The sequence below is a fragment of the Arvicanthis niloticus genome, chromosome 18 (genome assembly GCF_011762505.2).
Source record: "Arvicanthis niloticus isolate mArvNil1 chromosome 18, mArvNil1.pat.X, whole genome shotgun sequence".
NCBI classification, from domain to species: Eukaryota; Metazoa; Chordata; class Mammalia; order Rodentia; family Muridae; genus Arvicanthis; species Arvicanthis niloticus.
Genome location: NC_047675.1, coordinates 18,338,548 through 18,358,582, shown reverse-complemented (window position 1 = coordinate 18,358,582; position 20,035 = coordinate 18,338,548). Strand labels below are relative to the sequence as shown.

The 20,035-nt window shown below is 38.9% G+C and overlaps 1 protein-coding gene across 17 annotated transcripts in view; it reads right to left on the bottom strand.

Annotated features, from left to right (window-relative positions):
- Chd9 (chromodomain helicase DNA binding protein 9) overlaps nt 1-20,035 on the bottom strand; it is a 214,173-nt gene that overhangs the window by 86,431 nt on the left and 107,707 nt on the right. For 13 of the 17 annotated variants that reach the window (XM_076915591.1, XM_076915599.1, XM_076915600.1 and 10 more), the window contains one exon: nt 6,450-6,781. In XM_076915591.1, coding sequence (XP_076771706.1) covers nt 6,450-6,781 — 332 coding nt within the window. Of the gene's footprint in view, nt 1-6,449; nt 6,782-7,505; nt 7,744-7,860; nt 8,258-20,035 lie in introns of those variants that run through there. The other 4 variants (XM_076915603.1, XM_034522496.2, XM_034522497.2 and 1 more) reach the window with 2 other exon arrangements.

Here is a 20,035-nt window from a genome sequence, read left to right as displayed (position 1 = left end):
ACCTTTAATTTTTTATTATTTCTTGTTCAGAGTTGAATGTTGCTTCCTCTCCTCAGAGTGTGTCATATAAATAACTATAAAGAATCCACATAATCATGCAATATGTTTGAGTACAGTTTCTTTTTATTTTTTGAGAAAGGATCCCTTTATGTACCATTGGCTTTCCTGGAACTCACTATATAGAAGAGTCTGGTCTTGACATCAGAGATCTGCCTGCCCCTTTCTAAGTCCTGAGGTTAGTTAAAGCATGCACTGACATGACTACAGCGTAGTTGACTTTTAATCCTTAAAAACTATACATGTAAATGGAAACGAAATATACAAAAAGCACATGTAACATCTCTAAAACCAGGATTCTCTCAGTAATTTGGTATAGTTTTGATTTCTTTCTTACGGACACACAGATGAGGATGCCTCATGGTCAAGAGCAGTTTGGATTCAGTGAAGGAAGACACTCCTTTCTGGGAATGACAAACCTGACTAGTCTTGTGAGGGCATAATTCTTAATGGAAGAGAAAATTGTAACTGGAATTCTTAAGTATCTCGTGCACCTACTCACTCTGCAGATCACTGCTTCACATTATCTGAGTTTTAGATTTAAACAGTAACATTAGAAAGGCATTTCTAGCGATATGTATAGTAAAGCCTTTGTATCTGGTTTGAAGTTATAATGTTTCAGCAAAGCCTTTGCTATATTTGGGTCAATCAGGAGAGGCAGAGAAACTGTTATGAGACTGAACCTTGAAGAAACATTGTCTTTCTGGAGAATCTGCTTGACTTTACACAGTCTCTTACTGTTACAATAAGAATGTATAACACATTTATACCATACGCTTTTATAACCATTTAGTTAGCATGTGCCAAACAACTAATTCAGCCCTTTATATGTCTGAAGATAAAACCATTTCAAAATTCCTATTATTTTGAAAAACAAAAATTATAGTTCACATATCATTGTATTATCGTGTCTTCAAATAGGGTCGCTCTATGAAGCACAAGCTGCTATCAAAATCTTAACAGTCCCAAAGAGGCTGGGAATAGAGCTGATTGGTAGAGAGCCCATGCCAGCATCAAACACAACACTGTGTTTGACCCATAGGACCAAAACCAAACCAAATCAAACCACATACAACCACACCAACAAGACTATAAAAGCATTGAGGTTTAATGCCATACTGCTTTCTATCATAATGTCTCAAATTTAGTTTCTATTTGAGCTTGATAAATATCTCAAAATTCAAGTATTTTTGTAGAACTAAACAGAAAAGTACTTCAAATATATAATAAACTATATTCCTATAGTCAGTAGACTAACTATGAATAATACAGAACCAATGAGTTCAATTCAATCATCAAGGGCTATAACTGAGACTGAGACAACTCTGAGACTGTGTCAAGATCAAATCTCAGTGGGATAATTGGTCAGATAGGAAGGTCTGACTGAGGAAGACCTTAGAGAGTGGCAACAGTCAGACTGCCAGTACTCCGTACAGTTGGACTGTCAGCACAGCTCCGTACAGTCGGATGGCCAGCACAGCTCTGTACAGTACAGTGTTCTACCACACATGCTTGGGTGAGACGCTGGGTTCAATCCACAGCACCACCAAAGAGAACCTCAAACAACAAAATAAAGCAATAACTCAGTTTTGTCGCTGTTCTTCTTTCTAGTGTTGTCTGTTTGGTTTTAAACAGGCCTTACTTAGGAGCAAAGCCTAGAGAGAAAGAGACAAAGAGAGAGGGAGGGGAAGAGAGAGGGGGGGGAGGGGTGGAGGGGGAGGGGGAGGGGGAGGGGGACAGAGTGAGAGAGAGAGAGAGAGAGAGAGAGAGAGAGAGAGAGAGAGAGAGAGAGAGAGAAACACCCAGGTAGTGGATGAGGAAGATGTGTAGCCCCAGCTTCCCTTAATAGCTCCATGCTATACAGGGTTTCAGAAAACCATAACAACTTTTATCTGCTGATCTCTACATATATTCTAGATATTGTCTTACTTGTTTTAAATGATAACTCATTTCCTCCTCAAAATGATACAATGAGACATATAATATAATGACCCCTCTTCTAACAATAGCAGGTAAGAATCTGCACAGGATTATACTGCTTGTAACTAAAGGAAATTGGCTCTAAAATCAAAGAATTTACAAAACTTAAGTGAGATGATATGAAGTGCTCTGAAAAGATTGTTCTATTGCTTATACTTTTTACAGTCTCAATCTAGGGGCTAGAGAGATGTCTCAACAGTTGAGAGCATACTGCTCTTGCAGAAGACAGATCTGGTTGCCAGTACCCTCACCAGATGGCTCCCGACTGCCTGTACCACTGATGCCCTCTAAAGTCTGAGGGCACTTGCACTCGTGTGCTGCAAATAAACCTTCCCAGCTACACATACATACACACACATGTAGGGTCTTGGGAGATGGTTCAGTGGATGCCTGCCATACAACAATGAGGTCCAGAGTCCTTCCAGCTGCTACACATTAAACAGCAGGGCAGAGCAGTAGCTTGCCCAAAATCCTAAGCTCTGCAGAGAACAGGGCATCTCTAGGGCAATCTGTTGAGAAAATTGCTTTAAAGTGGAGAGTCAAATGAAATCAACTTCCCTTCCACATGCCATGCACATGTGTGACCAAAACATGCAAACATACATATCACACAGACACATACCATACCACATACAAATTAATAAAGTCAGTCTAGAGGCTCAGACTTGGGACATAGCTCAGTTGCCAAAGAGCTTGCTGCACAAGCATGAGAATTTGAGTTTGTTCCCTGGGACCCATGTAAAAATGCAGGCATGTGGCATTCACTTGCAGACACAGGCAAGTCCCTGACACTCCCAGCCAACCAAGCTAGACAAGTCACTGAGCTTCAGGTGCAATGACAACCTTGTCTCAAAAACTAAGGTAGTGGTTCAGGAGGACACCTGACAACCTCTGGCCTCCACATCCATATCATGTGTAGACACACTACACACACACACACACACACACACACACACACACACACACTACATCAAAGTATAAAAGAAAAAGTTTCAAACATACTAAAGCAATGATTTTTTTTTCAGAGTAATATTCCTAGTTTATATCAAATCCCATCTATGCATTAAATAAATATCAATTCTGACCGGCTGTCATCAATAAATTATGATTTATAAATGTACTTTTTAATTTTTTAAGATATTTTTAAAATTATATGTATGTGTCCATGCACATATGAGTGCTGTGTGTACAGAGGGAGAAGGAGGCATGATTCTCTGGAGATGAGTTACAGGGTTGTAAGCCTCCCGACGTGGATGCTGGAAAGTGCACTTGCATCTTAGCAGTGCCCGAGCTTAACCACTGCGTCATCTCTCTAGTCTCCAAATAAGCTTTTTAAATTTATACTTAACACTGTGGAGTGGGAAAGAGATTAAGGTGAAGCATGTACTATCTTCAAAATTATTGGTGTCAATAATCTGGTACTAATAGAACAAGTCTAAAATTCACAGAAAATCTGATTTTTTATAAAAGGAAATATTCACATATCATAAAATGCTACTTCAAATAACACAAACTGATCTTTACTGAAGTGACTCCTCACATACCAATTGAAAACAAGGCTGGGAGCTGGGTACGGTGCAGCAACCCTCCAATACCAGCACCTGAGATGCGGAGGGAGGCTGATTTCTGTGAGTTCCAGGTCAACCAGGGCTTCACAGTGAGACCTTGTCTCAAGAAAACAAAAAGCCACCCCAAAAACACCAAAACCCCTCAACAACACCAACAAAACTAGGGTCTGGGATGCAGGTTAGTGGGGGAGTGCTTGCCTAGCATGCAACGGGAGGGGCTTGACAGTAAATAACTGGGTAAAGAATTCAGCAAGTTCAAAACAATGAAGCAGACTGCCTTATTAGAAGACATAATACAGAAATATTTCTGTTGGCTAACAGAGGAACTCTGTATTCCACACCAATGTATTTTAGTCCATAGTGATGAGATGGTTCAGTGGGTACAGTTGTTTCTGCCAAGTAGTAATGACTGAGTATGAACTCTAGGACCCGTTTGGTGAGAAGAAGGAACTGATGTCCATAAGTCACACACACACACACACACACACACACACACACACACACACACACACACACACACGGTGCACGTGCGCACATGCGCAGATGCACATGCACACATACACACACATACGCACATACACACACATATGCACACACGCATGCACGCACATGACATATTATAGTGCCTTGGGTTACGTCCAGCAAAGTCCATACATTCTCAACTCTTTTCCTTGTAGCAGCTACTTAATATCTTGACATGTATTTAAACCAAGAGAGAAAGTAAAGCAAAACACAAAAACCAAAAGCAAATAAAAAAACTACCACTTTCAGTACAATTGCCTCCAAATTCATTCTTTCTGCTTACTAGAGATTGGCATACTTGAGGGACAGGGGAGAGAAAGAAACAAAATATGAAAACAATTGGTGATCTATTACATTTTATTTTAAATAATCTACTCACTTTTTTTTTTTTTAACAAGCATGCAACTCTCAGAAAAAGAGCTAAAGCCAGGCAAGGTGGCACTTGCCTGTAATCCTAGAACTGAGGAGGCAAAGGCAGAGAGAATACACTAAGTCTGAGGCCAGCCTGCTCTATGTTAATGGGTTCAAGGACGGTCTTAAAAAATAAAATAAAAGTGAAAACACACAACATCAACAAGAAACCACCCACTCTCCTTCCAGGCAGCCATGGCAATGCTACGATTTCTAACAATTCTAATTTACATTTTAGAAATGCGTGTTTCTCTTTGACTTAATTATTTTCATCTACTTTCTGTAAAAATTTACAATTTTTCTCTTCAATCAGATTTAGGTCTGGTATTACTTGTCTCTAGGTGCTTGGGTCTCTTTCATCCTCAGACTTAAAGCAAATAATAATTATCATAGCTTTTAAAGCTTCTCTACCAATTTCAATGTTACAGTTTTCAAAGTATTGTCCTTCTAAATGCTACATTTTTCTGCCCATATCTCTGAACAAGTTAAAATTCGAAAATCTTAGTAATATTAGCTTCTCTTAATGTGAAATATAGGCTTCCTAAGTTAAAAATAGATATAATTTTGGAAAAACAGATACTTTCAGTAAAAACAAATGAACAAAAACTTTTAAAAAATGACTGAATAAGGGCTGGAGAGATGGCTCCTTGGTTAAGAGTACTTACTTCTCTTACAGAGGACCTGGGCTCTGCTCCCAGAGTCTGCATGGAGGCTCATAACTGACTACACATGCATACTCTTGGGCATACACAGAAAATAAATAAATCTAAAAAAAGAATATCAGCACAATTTATGCTGCCTGAGAAGACTGCTGACATAAGGACAATATTTAAAATAAAAATAAAATAAAATAAAGGAGTAGAAATTGAACTTTAAATTCCACTTTGTCTGCAAACTGTGTACTACCAATAATAATTATTTATTAATACATTATACAAGAATAGACTGCATTTGTTTGACTACATTGAAATTAAAATCAAGAGTTCAATGTGCTGGTAGCTATACAGCAATAGTGTAAGAAATGAAGTCTCCTGTCAGAGGCTCCTTACTCTGTTCTCTATGTATGTGAACAACAAAAACCTTACACTAGCTTACATAAAGCATTTATGAAAAATTCTCCAGAAAGCTTCAAAAACTGACTAGTCCTGTGAGAACTACTGTAAGCCCTGACGGCCTTACATTATGTTTAGCCTTACATACAAAGCTTCCATATCTATATTTTGAAAATGTGCAACCGGTCAAATTAAAATCCGTAGAACTGGCTCTGGCACTGAGGGTGTGTGTCTAGCATGTATCAGACCTTGATTCTAAAATTTAAGACAAGACACAAAGTCTGAGGTTTTGATCCCTAACACTATAAAATAATAGTAATAATAATAAGATTCAACAGACAACTAAGATAGGCGTGCACTTCTTTGCTCTTAGGATTCTCCTGAAGCATTAATACTTGGCCTCTTTATTACATAAGATAAATCAGTAAATGTCTATTGTAATTCCCTACCAACAGTCCAGAGTCTTGAGTGGTTGGGTTTTCTGAGAAAATACACTTTATCGTGTTTTAAATTGTTAGATCCCATGTGAGATTTACTCAGAAGTAAAAAAAAAAAAAAAATATTGGAAGAATTTCAAGAAAGTGACTATGGAACTATCACAAAAATGTGGATTTTTAGTCCTCTCCCTTGTATATTTTGTTTTATTAATACAAACACACAAAGCATGATCTTAACAGAAAAGTAGCATTTGGGAGACCCTAGAATATTACATAATTCATTGAAAAAGGGAAATAAAATGTACATGGCAGATAGCAATGTAAAAGTCTCCTAACAGAGTCCACAGTCAGACCAACAGCAGAACAATGCTGGACCTTAGCAGGGACTGGACAACATTACAGTTCATTAATAATCAACTTACCCAATTTTTGTCTTCTCTTTCAACTTGGAACACGTTTTTGGTTTTTTGTTGTCTCTGTCTTTTGGCTTAGACTTCATCCTCCGACCTCTCTTTTCTTCTCTCCCTTCGACTGAAGCACTGGGAAAGTTCTCGGGGCTCATCACCCGTGGGATGTTGCGTTCCCCTCGCTCCTTTGCTCTTGCTATGGCCTCCGATATTATACGATTCGCCTTTTCTTGCTTGCTTTCTGAATCCACCTTTTTTCTTGGCTTCTTCTCAGGCATGACCCTCACCTGGGTATTCTGCAGCTTAGTGTATGTCCCAGAACCATCACTCTTCTTGGAAGATGGAGGCTGGGGAAAAGAAAAATTATAAATAGAATATACCAAAGTGTATTTTTAAAAACTGACATAATGTCTGAAAAATTTAAGTTAAACAGCAGTAAAATGACACAGCCGACATGTGAGTGCCACGAACAAAGGTAAGGAAGACTCTGTTCACCTGGAAGTTAGGACAGAACACATGGCCCAGCTCACACGCAAATAAAGGTTAAGGGGAGACAGGTTGGTTGATATTCCTAACGCATTCTTAGGTTTCAGATTTTACCATAGAAATACAGTTATTTCAAATTTTGTCCTGTAACTATTATTTACATTTAGGATGAAAGTCTTTTCTTTCATCTTTCCTTCAAAACTGGAAATTATTAAATTAAAAAATAGCTATTGTAACTTAGAATCACTTCTTCTTAGAAAAAGAAAGACCCTGTTTTAAGACAAGGAAGAGAAAAACACAAAATTATTTTAATGCAGCAGCATAGCTAGCTAGTTAGTAAACAGGCATCTCTTATCTAAAAGCAAAGAAAGTTTTAGTTTTCCCATGAAAGAGTTAAATTTGGATTTTTGTCTTTATTATAATTTTACTCAAGCTATTTTAGACAGACACGAGTTTTACCGTTTTATAATTATTAATATTTTAGCAATCTCACAGGAAACAGACCAAGAGCATTTTAAAAGAATTTCCTCTCCAAACACGCATTCATCCATATAGGCTTAGATCACAGTTTTGTTATGTTCTTACCCGTAAACATGCCTGTGACTACAGTAGAGAAAAAAACCAGGAATTTCCAAGCACATTTTCATGCCGATTCCAGTGTGTTCTACTGGGTGTCTTTCTATACCTGCCTCATCAAGGTGTCAGAGCAGTGTCACAGCACTGGGGACGGAAGGAAGGTTTAGATTCGGTCTCTAAAATGCCACCTTAAGGCCTACAGACGACAACAAATAGCCCAGGCTGAGAAAACAGCACCAAGCTCAAGATGGCGATGCAGTGCGACTCCTGCCGCAGCAGCCAGTAACGAGGAGGGTTATTCAATCCCATTAGCCTTTTAGCCCAAAGAACCCCTCCTCCTCCCACTCATTCAGGCTTCACTTACCCTTCCTCTTGGCCTCTTCACTGAAGACATTTTGGCGTCAGACAAAGGCTTGCCCTCTGCTTTTTCACCACCCCAGGCAGTGCTCAAGGAAAAAGCATTGAAAGAAGACTCCTAAACGGCCTATTTAGCAAGCTGTAACCAAGAGATGCACAGCCGTCCACAAATACACATTTTGATTTATCAACACATTCCTGCCTTGGCAAGTTTATGTCTGCTGTTCATCCTTTTTAGCTATGATGAAGGCTGCAAGCCCTCCTACAAGCTGTTTCCCCAATAGCTGTAAGCAGATAGCCAGATTCCAACAAAGCACAGAAAGAAATGAATGCACAAAGCATCAAAACGCATCAGCATGAATATTAGAGATGTCGTTAAAAATACTGACTCCTTCTGCGGAAGTAGTCCAGCAGATGGTGCTACCAGTTATTATTCCATTAGACTCTGCAGTTTAACCCCCAATGGACTGTTCTTCCCTCTGAACGCATTAACTCTCAATCTGCCACTCCCTACAGTCAGGCTTTAAAAATACCCATCGAAGTATGGGCTTGGTGTTTTTCTTTTTTAAAAAATCATCTGGGAACTAAAACAGTGGAGAAATGGCTTTATGTGGCTGAGTATTTCTTTTTAAACCCAATGCAGTTTTTAGCAGAGAAAAAATACTTTTCTTCATAAAATTATAATAAAACATTTAAACTACAGAAAGTAGCTGCCAATGAACAAAGGTTAAAGGTTAAAGAGCAGGTCATGCAAATGACCACTTAACAAGTGACTAATTCAGAATTAAGTCTCTTTCCACAGCATCTACATACAGGCAGCAATAACCAAACAAGTATTATTTTTTTAAATTGAGAAATGAACTGTTTTTATTATCTCCATGAGCACATTGATTTTCCAGCAAAAATCTCAATCACTTTGGCCTTTACTCTTCATATTTTGTTTTAAATCTATGGTAACTAAAATTTAAATTTAATATCTTGTTAAAAATAAATAAATTGATTTAAATTTATTTTGTTCTTGTTTGTCTGTTTGAGACAGGGTCAGCTTTTGCTGTCCTGGAACTCACAGAAATCCACCTGCCTCAGCCTTAGAGTTCCTGGGATTAGAGGCATATGCCACCATACCTGACTTTTGAATTTAATCATTGATAAAACTTTCATATATATACATATATACACACACATATATATACATATACAAATGTATATGTATACATATATAAAAATATACATATATACAAATGTATATGTATACATATATAAAAATATACATATATACAAATGTATATGTATACATATATATGTATATATTGTATATATACATATACACACATATATATGAAACTATTTTAGTAAGCAATATCTTTTTTTTTTTTTTTTTTTTTTTTTTTTTTCGAGACAGGGTTTCTCTGTGTAGCCCTGGCTGTCCTGGAACTCACTCTGTAGACCAGGCTGGCCTCGAACTCAGAAATCCGCCTGCCTCTGCCTCAAGCAATATCTTTAAATAGTTAAAACTTCACTACTTCGAAATTCAAATTTATCTTTTTGCTAAAGCTTTATTTTTTTCAAGACAGGTTTTCTCTGTGTAGCCCTGGCTATTTTGGAACTTGCTCTGTAGCCCAGGCTGCTGGCTTTGAACTCAAAGATCTACCTTCTTCCATTTCTCAAGTGTTGGAATCAAAGGTGTGTACCACCACTGCCCAGGCTTTGTCTTTCTATTAATGCCCCCCTTTACAAGCTGTTCCTTGAAAGTCATCTGATATTGGTATGAAAACAGTGCTTTATCATCGTTCCTTTTGGGAAAACTAAAGGTTACAAGAGAAACATAACAGTCCTGGAAGGACCAATCTGGATGGCATGTGAGCGGAATCAAGGCAGAGGAGACGCGGCCTCACTTAGTAATTAGTTAGTGCCAGGCACTTTTCTAAGTATTTGTGGATACTAACCAATTTAATTCTGAAGAAAAACAGGTAAGAACATTAACAAAGAGATGAAGGGTGGCAAACTGAAGAGGACAGATAGTGCTGTAGTTACAGAAGGACAGAGGGACATAAGAAGAACAGAAGGGACAGAAGAGCAAATGACCACAAAAATATTGATATAAGCTAAAAAACTTATTTGGCATCAAGTACTAGTCTCCCAGTTCCTAATAGTTCACATGCATTGACCCAGTTGACATTTAAGACAGAACTGTTTAGGTTCTGTACTGCTGTTAATTATTAATGTATACATAAGGACACTTGCAGGCAAGAAATGACTTGCTTAAGGGTCCCACTGAGGGGAGCCAGAGACATAGCTCAGCATTTAGGGGCCCTAGCACTCACCGGCTCCTCTTCCAAAGAACCCTGATTTAGTTCCCAGCAGTTCACAACAGCCTGTGGTTCCAGTTCCAAGAGGTCTGATGTCCTCTTCTAGCCTCTGGGCACAGGAATGTACACAGTACACACACACACACACACACACACACACACACACACGCAGGCAATATACCCATACATACAAAATAAATTTAAAAAATTAAAGATCTCATTGCTACTGAATAGGGGGACATAGATTAGAAGACAAGACTTCCCCTTTAAAGAGACCGTGCTTTTGTGAATTATATGGCATATGATTCAATCATAGTAATTTATAGGGATCAACTTAGACATAAATAAAAATGAGCAGTTTTCTCAAAATATCAGATTGGTAATGATAAAGCTAGGATGGATTTGTTTTAACTCTTTCTAACGCCCTTTCAAAGATGCAGAGATCAATTAGGTAAAGATGGAATATGGTTGAGCTGTAGGAAAAGTCAAAGCTGGTTTCTGGACCAAATTCTGGTATCAGAGAAGGTAAAAGACATGGGAAGCCTAGTAGAGAAAGTGTATGTGGGTGTAATTCTTTGCATGCTGGGTTTCAAATGGTGAGCACTAAAAACTGGACTCTGGAGCTAGAACCTACAAACAAAAAAGTAGTCTGGGTTGATCCTAGGTACATGTCTTAAACACTAACCGGCATGAGCAAGGCAATATTTGAACTCTGTGTACACACACACACACACGTGCATACACATGCATGTACACATGTGTGCACACATGTACACATACACACTTGCACACACACAAACACGTGCACACACACATGCATACACACACGTACACACACATACACATATGTACTTACACATTCACACACTCACACACATTTGCACACTCAACACACACACAGTGAATCCCCTGATGCTGTCTTTCCTCCCCTTACTTCCCTTAGTGCTCTTGTCACAGATCAAGGACAATTCCCAAACCATCTAACTTTTCTGACAAGCTTCTCTGCAGTTCCCACTACCTTACTGAAACACTATAATTGCTTACCAATGAATCTTATCAGTAGAATAGTGTGTGATCAAGCAGTTCTGCTACTGGAATTCAGGACTTTAAATTATATCCCCACGAGGTGAAAGTAATTTTCCAATTTATATAAAAATACAAACACAGTGTTATCATTTTGTCTACTTCTCAGTCTTCAAATTAATCAAATTCTGTCAGACTCCCCTTAATCATAGTTTGCCCCCCCCCCCAGCCTTTGTTGTATTAACTTCCCATTTGCTACACTGGGATCACAAAGGAAAATGTCATTATTTTAAAGTATTTGGGGATATGGAACATCGGATCTGCAACCTTTGTTCCATGAGATAAGGAAAAACTTCTTGAATACACTGCAGTTTTTCTGTAGGTCTGTAGCACGGTCCTTGCTTAGTGTACTTCATGTACTTGGTTCAATTCCCCAGTGCGAAATTATGAAAGAACAAATGAATTAATCTCTCCAGCCACAAAAGGAAAATATATAAAGCAAATATTCCATAATAACTTCATACCAAAATGTAAAGGTATTTTAGTTGTTGACAATAAGCTAACATCTGCGTTTTCATTTTCAGTCAAGGCTGGCCTTACCTAGACATCTTCAGAGCTGGAATTATAGGTGTGTGCCACACCCCCACACCCAGCTAAGGCTTGCTTTTAAAAATTACACTTATGCCAAATATTTCCCTGCATTTTGTGTTGGTTTATTTTCAGAGTTTGAATCGAGAATGATCACTTCACTTCCCCCTCTTCATATCTGTGAACTGTCGGAGTGTTCAGGTTTCCCTAATACTAGCAATGATGTTGCTTTTTTCCTTGTTAGGGTTAGAACTTTGAGTTTACAGTGATATGGTAATGCTTTTTAAAGTAGTGTCTAGATTTTAATTACCAATGTGGTAGCTCAGGCAAGTAGTCTTAAAAGCTGTGCTTATGAACAACAACAGTGTTTTGCCCAACTTTAGGGAAGAAAAATTGAGGGGAAAAAACATGACAGATGTACCAGTAAAATCCAGAGGAATCAGGACATTCTGGAATTTGGAAAAACTATTCAAGGTGTCTGTTTCTTTCACAAAGCAACTGCAAGAGAGAAAATGGAGGATCTGGATGCAGACCCAACTGGAAGAGTAATAGATGAGGAACAAAACTTAAATAAGAGAAATTTTGAAAAGTTATCCACCAAATGCAATGAGTGCACGGGCAGTCCATTGACGCAATGCGTGCACGGACAGTCTACTGACGTGAGCAAGTCAAACCTGAGTACACATTTTAAGCAACTGAGAAAATGTAAAGTCTGACTGGATGGACTGTAAGATGACACTAGTGAACGGGGGCAGCTAAGGCTGGCTTGATACTTGACTTCTGTATACCGTGAAATGATAGCATAATTAAACTTTAAGTTATATTCTAAAATAACAGGTAGTTTATCATGGCAAGAAAATTGGACATGTGGGAGAATATAAACAATGTTAAATCAAGTAATATGTGTTATGATAAATATATCTAGACCTTATGCAGAGGGAATCAAAGAATCAATAAATAATTACAGAATGATGGGAACCAAGGATGCTGACACATACCTATAATCTCAGCACATGGAGGCTAAGACAGGAAAAACACAGGTTTGTAGCCAGCCTGGCCTACTTCCCAGCCTTGCCAACTGCTACATAGTAAGGCCTATCCTTAAAAATAAAAGTCTGAGCACCTCAGAAGACTAAAGCAAAGGACTTCTAAGGACAGAAAAGAGGAAGGAAGGAAGGCATGAAGGAGCAAAAAAAGGAGGAGGAGAAGGGATGGGTTGAAAAAGAACAGTATATATGGCTACTGCAATACCAGAATCCTGTAATTTTTCATTGACAAGAAAGCCATACATGTTATAAAACAATATATATCTCACCCTATATATCTTACCATATATATCTCATACACCATTTCTATCTCTTTTTAAATGTGTCCAATGAAGAATATGTATTACATCAAATTACAAAACCTTATCAAGTTCATTACTTGCTGAAAACAATAAATCCAAAAATTTCTGGACCCATTAACTCATCCTTAACACACAAAGTTATTCTCTGTGTGATAATAATGAGTTATAAGGCTGAGGGCCTGTGGTGCCTGTGTGATGCCTGTGGTACCTGTGTGGTGCTGGTGGTGGTGATAGATGCCTTTAATCCTAGCACGCAGGAGCCTGAGAGGCAGAAGAAGCTCTGAGTTCGAGGTCAGTCTGGTTTATAGATCAAGTTCTAGGATAGCAAGGGCTACACAGAGTGACCCTATCTTGAAAAACAAAACCAAAAACAAACAAAAAAGTGCTCTTGTAGAGGTCCTGGGTTTAGTTCCCAGCAGCCTCATGATGGCTCACGATTGTAACTACATTTACAGAAAATCCAACACCCTCTTTTGGCTTCCATGGGCATCTCCCACAAATGATGCACATACATAATTCTGGTACTCTCATAAACACATAAAAAAGAGTAAGTAAATTGGGTGTAGTAGTATACACCTTTAATCCCAGCACTCCAGAACAGAAGCAGATGGATCTCTGTGAGTTCAAGGCCAGCCTGATAGTGGTTTCTAAAGAAAGGGTTTTTCTGTGTAGCCTCTATAGACCAGGCTAACTTCAAACTCAGAGATTTGCCTGCCTCCACCTCTTGAGCGCTTGGATCATCTCATTTCTTTGATAGGTCATCATCATTATTCTCCATGGCTTGCCTGTATATGACAGTGCTTTTTAAAGTATGAGCTATCATCTCATTATGAGCTATCAGTTTAAGATAGTAACTAATATTCTTTATAAAGGAAATGGACTGGTATTTTGTCAGACATTGGTGTTGTCTTTTTCTGTGTGCATGCATGTATTTGTAGAGGTCTGAGAAGGATGGCTGGTGTCCTCTTTCATTCTCATCCTTATTCCCTTAAAATAGAACTTTAGCTCATCATTTTGCTAAAAAGATGACAGCCAGTAAGCCCCGCCAAACTTGTTTCTGGGGTTACAGGTAAGAATAGTCACACTAAGCTATACAGAGACAGAGTGCTGAGGGTCAGAACTCAGCTCTCATGTTTGCACAGCAAGGGCTCTAACCTACTGAGCCATCACCCTGGGCCCTGATGAAATCCTGCCATCTCTCTCACAACCTTTCATATATGTTCAGAAATATTTATTGAATATGTTCAGAAATAAATATTGATCCTAATCCAAAAAATTTTGAAAACTTATTCTGAGAGCTTACTGAATACGTTCGTTTCATTTAGTGGTGCACTGGCTGGTTTTATGTCAGTTTGACACAAGCTATTGTTGTCTGAGGAGGGAACCTCAATTGAGAAAGTGCATCCATAAAATCGGGCTGGATACAAGCCTGTAGAGCAGCAGTTCCCACCCTGTGAGTTACAACCCCGGTGGGAGTCACAGATTAGATGTTCTGCATGTCAGATATTTACATTATGATTCATAATAGTAGCAAAATTACAGTTATGAAGTAGCAATGAAATAATTTTATGGTTGAGGGTCACTACAACACGAGGAATTGTACTCAAGGGTCGCAGCATTAGGAAGATTGAGAACCATAGCTGTAGAGCATTTTCTTTATGAGTGATGGATGGGGGAGAGCCCAACCCATTGTGGGCGGTGCCATCCCTGGGCTGATGGTCCTGGGTTCTATAGAAAAGCAGGATATGCAGACTATAATGAGCAAGCCAATAGGCAGCACTCCTCCATGGGCTCTGCACAGCTCCAGGTTTCTGACCTGCGTGAGTTCCAGTCCTGACTTCCTTTGAGGACTAACAGTGAAGTGGAAGTGGAGGCCAAATAAACCGTTTCCCTCCCAAGCTGCTTTTGGACATGGTGTCCCATCGCTGCACTAGTAGGACAAGCTAGGAGAAGTAGGAAGGCTGCAGTGCAACTCAGCGGAGGTTATTTTGTTATCTAGCAGTTTGGAAATTTGGCTAGAAGATAACTACAGAATCAGAGGGGGAAAGCTTAAAACTTACATCCGGGAAGAAAGCTCTTTGGAGAACTGTGTTCTATGCACCGGAAGCAACACATGTCACATTAAATGCAAGCTATGTGGTAAAAAATGAGTTGATGAGGGGAATCCATTTGTCAAAGGCATCCTTTTTAACCCTTAAATGTAATTGTGAGTGACACAATTTGTGTAAGAAATTTGGCCTTGTTGGCTATGTTGGGCTACAATCCAAGCACTTGGGAGGTAGAGGAGGAAGGTGAGGACTTTCGAACAGCATGGTTATAGTACAATGTCTCAATACAACTTGGCTCCGATCTTGATTTCTAGGAGTAATTCATGTTTTACTTAAAAAGAGTACTCTTCAGATCAGGGGTTAGACATCTTGGACTTTTAAGTAGAGCTGGGAAAAAAAGGTTGGCTATCAAAACTATGTGATTTAGATGGAAGGATTTGGGTTATAAAAGTACAAACTATATTACTATGTGATTTAGATGGAAAACTCTGGGTTATAAAAGTACAAACTATATAACTTCATTTGTGCAACATTCTTTTCTTCTTGTCTTTTTGAGACAGGGTTTTTGTGTGTGTGTGTGTGTGTGTGTAGCCCTGACTGTCCTGGAACTAATTCTGTAGCCCAGGCTGGCCTCTAACTCACAAAGACCTGCCTGTGTGCCAAAGGTGTGTGCCACCGCTGCCCAGCCTGTACAACATTCTTGAAGTGGCAAAACTTTAATAGATTAACTAACAGATTAGTGATGGCTAAGAATTAGGAACAGGAGAGAGAGGTGAGTGTGGTTATACAAGAGTGCTCTTAAGGATGATTGACTATGAATAGTAGATAAGTCAATGGATTCACTCTTTTTTTTTTTTTTTTTTTTTTTTTTGGTTTTTCGAGACAGGGTTTCTCTGTTTAGTCCTGGCTGTCCTAGAACTCACTCTGTAGACCAGGCTGGCCTCAAACTCAGAAATCCGCCTGTCTCTGCCTCCCAAGTGCTGGGATTAAAGGCGTGCGCCACCACCCCGCCCGGCTCACTCATTTATTTACAAATGTTAAAGTCTTATAGAAATGCATGGGGTAGGCTGGAAACATAGCTTCAGTGGTAGAGAACATACCTAAAAATGCACCAGGCTTTAGTTTGGCCCCCAGCACTGTAAATCATCCGATCAATCATAGATAGCATGTCAAACTGAAGAAGTCTATAAAATTAACAGGCTGATTCTGTTAGCTGGCTCTGCTTTATTATATTGTACTTTTATGATGCTACCACTAGCCAGGTGTGATGATGCAAGCCTATAATATCATCATTCTGGAGGTAGAGACAAGATGACTAGGAGGAGTTCAAAGCCATCTTGGGCCATATAAGGTTATGTCTTAAACAAACAAAACAAAACAAAAAAAAACTACTATTATAGAAACTGAGTAAAAAAGTACACTGGATTTCTCTGCATTTTTTTCTTAAGATTTCATATAAATCTACAATTATATAAATTATTTTAAAAAAAAAAAAATATGTCAAGAACTGGTAAAATGGCCCAGTAAGTAAAAAGGGACTTGTTGCTAGAACTGAAGACTGGAGTCCAATCCCCAGAATCCACATGGTGGAAGGAGAGAACCAACTCACATAAGTTGTCCTTTGACTTGTATATCTATGCCATGGCATGTGATGCACCCATCCAACACATATACATACATGTACATGCACATACATACGGTCTAGCAAAACAATGTTTAAAATATATCAAAATAAAAGAGGAAGAAAGAAAAAAAAAAAAGACAAGGCACATCCCCCAAGTAAAGAATGAGATAATAAATGTGTTGTTTTAAACCATTATATTAAGTACAATCTGGTACCACATAGCATTAGAAGAAATATATTCCAGCACTTGGGAGGTAGAGGCAAGCATATCTCTGTGAGTTCTAGGCTAGCCTGGTCTACATAGTGAGTTCTAGGATGGCCAAGGGTATGTAGAGAGACCCTGTTTCAAAACAACAACAAAAACAGGAGATGCAAGAGGAAGATGTGTGTGTGTGTGTGTGTGTGTGTGTGTGTGTGTGTGCGCGCGCACAAGGGGAGTGGGCTCATGTAGCCAAGGCTGGCCTTGGATTTGCTGTATAGCTGAGATCCCCTTAGACTTGACTGTTATGCCTCTGTCCCCTGAGCTGCTTAGATTACAGGCATGTGTAACTATGCCAAGTTTTTATGATGCTGGGGATAAAACCCAGGGCATCTGAGGCATGAACTCCTCCCACTGACCTACATCCCCAGCCTAGGAAGAAAACATAAAAATCAAAACCTGAAAGAAAAAACACAAAACCTTGTTCAAATCTGTATCTAACTTCTGGTCTTCAGGTCTGAATAACAATCATCTCTCCAAAACTGAATCCCATATATCTGCTTTATTCTATATGCAAGCAAACACTGAAGTACTCTCAAATTTTTAGATATATTCTACTAAAAACTTTGTATTTACTATTCTATTTGTCTAGAGTTTTTACAAAGACTTATTTTCTAAACTTCTTGTATAAAATTAACACTTAACCCAGTTCATTGATGCACGCCTTTAATCCCAGTACTTGGGAGGCAGAGGCAGGTGGATCTCTGAATTTGATGCACACATGGTCTACACAGTAAGTTCCAGGACAACCAGGGCTACACAAAGAAACCCTGTCTCAAGTGGTAGTGAGAAGGTAATCCCTTAAATCACATATTAATGTCTGAAGAAAATGAACCATGTAAGTTCTGCTTTTGTAGATAGCCACTCATTAATTCATAAGTATCAGGAGAGCGGCCATGTTATAGAAGCAAGCTCTCTTGGGCAAAGTCACTGTGTCTCACCAAGTGATGTCTTCTGCCAGGTTATGGTGCAACCATGGTGTCCACTAAACAGATGTCACTACCATACTCTTGGTTTTCTCAGCTTCTAGAACAGTGAGCCAAATAACCCTATCTTCCAAGTCACTTGTTCTCTAGGACTTGGCTATTACAACTACAAATGACTAAAACAGTGCCCTTTCTCTAGTCTAGTCTAATAGTGTCTATTCAAAAATTCATTTTAGCGCCATTACAGAGTGTGGCCTGGTAGGCATGAGAACCAGTCCACACCAAGTAAATAAAGCTTACTTTGAGATATTGTTTTTTATTTATGTAATTTTATTGCTATACTTACCATAGTACATTGTGGTTATTTATAACCCAAAGCCATATTCAGACTGTATCTCTTGAATCTTACCTAAGGTTTGATAGTTTCATATAACCTCCTAAATATGTTGTGAATTTAAATGAGATAATTCAGTTAATAGCTCTCAAGACATTAACAACTCAGCAATCAGTACATACTAGAATTAATCCCTGTGGTTAAGATTAATGTTTCTTATATAGAGTAGTCTAGAGACTGGCATGTCTACCTAAGTGTCACATGCTTACCCAAGGCCCTAGGGTCAGTACCCCATGCTAGGAAACAAAACACTAACGATGTGAAAACCAATTTAAATGGGAAAAATATTTGAGCAAGGATTTCACAAAAATGAAAGAATGCCAAAGAAACAAAAGAAAAGGTATTCACATTGTGAGACATTAATGCAACTTCAAACCCCTAACAGTCCACACAATGTGATTTCATATGTCCAACGTTCTTCAGGTGGCTGCCAGCAAACAGCTATTTGCATGGATAAAGTTTCTAAAAAACTGCACACAAATGTTTATAGAAGCTATCTATTAAAAAATATTTTATGTGTATTGGTGATTTGCCTGTAAATGTCTGTACAACATGCATGAGTTACAGACAGTTGTGAGCCGGCACATGGGTGCTGGGAATTGAACCTGGCTCCTCTGGAAGAACAGTCAGTGCTTCCAAAGCGTCTCTCCAGCCCCAGATGCTTCTGTTATTAAAATCTGGAAACATCCTAAACCTACTATCTTCTCACCCTTCTGTTTTTAATGAGTAATATATGAATGGACCTTTTAAAATCACTTTTTCCCCTTTTCTTCTCTCTCTTGCTCTGGCCCCACTTGCTCAGCATCTATTTATTTATTTATTTATTTATTTATTTATTTATTTATTTATTTATTTATTATAAGTATACTGTAGCTGTATTCAGATACCCCATAAGAGGCCATTAGATGGTTGTGAGCCACCATGTGGTTGCTAGGATTTGAACTCATGACCTCCAGAAGAACAGTCAGTACTCTTAACCACTGAGCCATCTCATCAGCTCCTTTTTAGAGGGGGACAACCATGTCTCACTATGTAGCCCAGGTTGGCTCTGAAACTACAATTCTGCTTCAGTCTCCAGAGCTGAGGTCATAGGTATACAGACCCACAAGCTGCTGTAACTTCTTAATCACACCCTGCCAACTAGCCATCTTTCTCTAAGCTCCTGCTGAGTATGACAGCTCCATTCCAGCCTTCTGTCACCATTTCCAACACATGTTTGTGCAGACACATAGCTATTCAGGTCTTGGGCATATTAGGGACACTGACTTCTATATCTGACAGGAAAGACTTCAACAAACAACAACCCCTTCAGTAAACATGAGAACCATTTGGGCCAATGATGTAACAACATCAGGATGTATCAGGAAACTACAAGTTACAACTATAATGGTTAAAATTAAAGAGACTGAAAGGGTATCAGGGTGGGATGATGTACTTAGGGGAGCTCGTCCATCAAGGTGTGGAGGCAGGAAGAGCCCAGATCTGAGGCAAACGTAAACGAAAGAGCAACAGACCTAATCTCAAAAACAAAACAAAACAAACACATCCCAACCCCCCAACCCCCCCCCCCCAAGGGGCTAGGAATGTAGCTTTGTGCTAGAGCCTGAAATTTAAATGGTGGGGGTGGAGGGTAGGAAGCCTGGCATTCCGTTTGAAGGAAGAG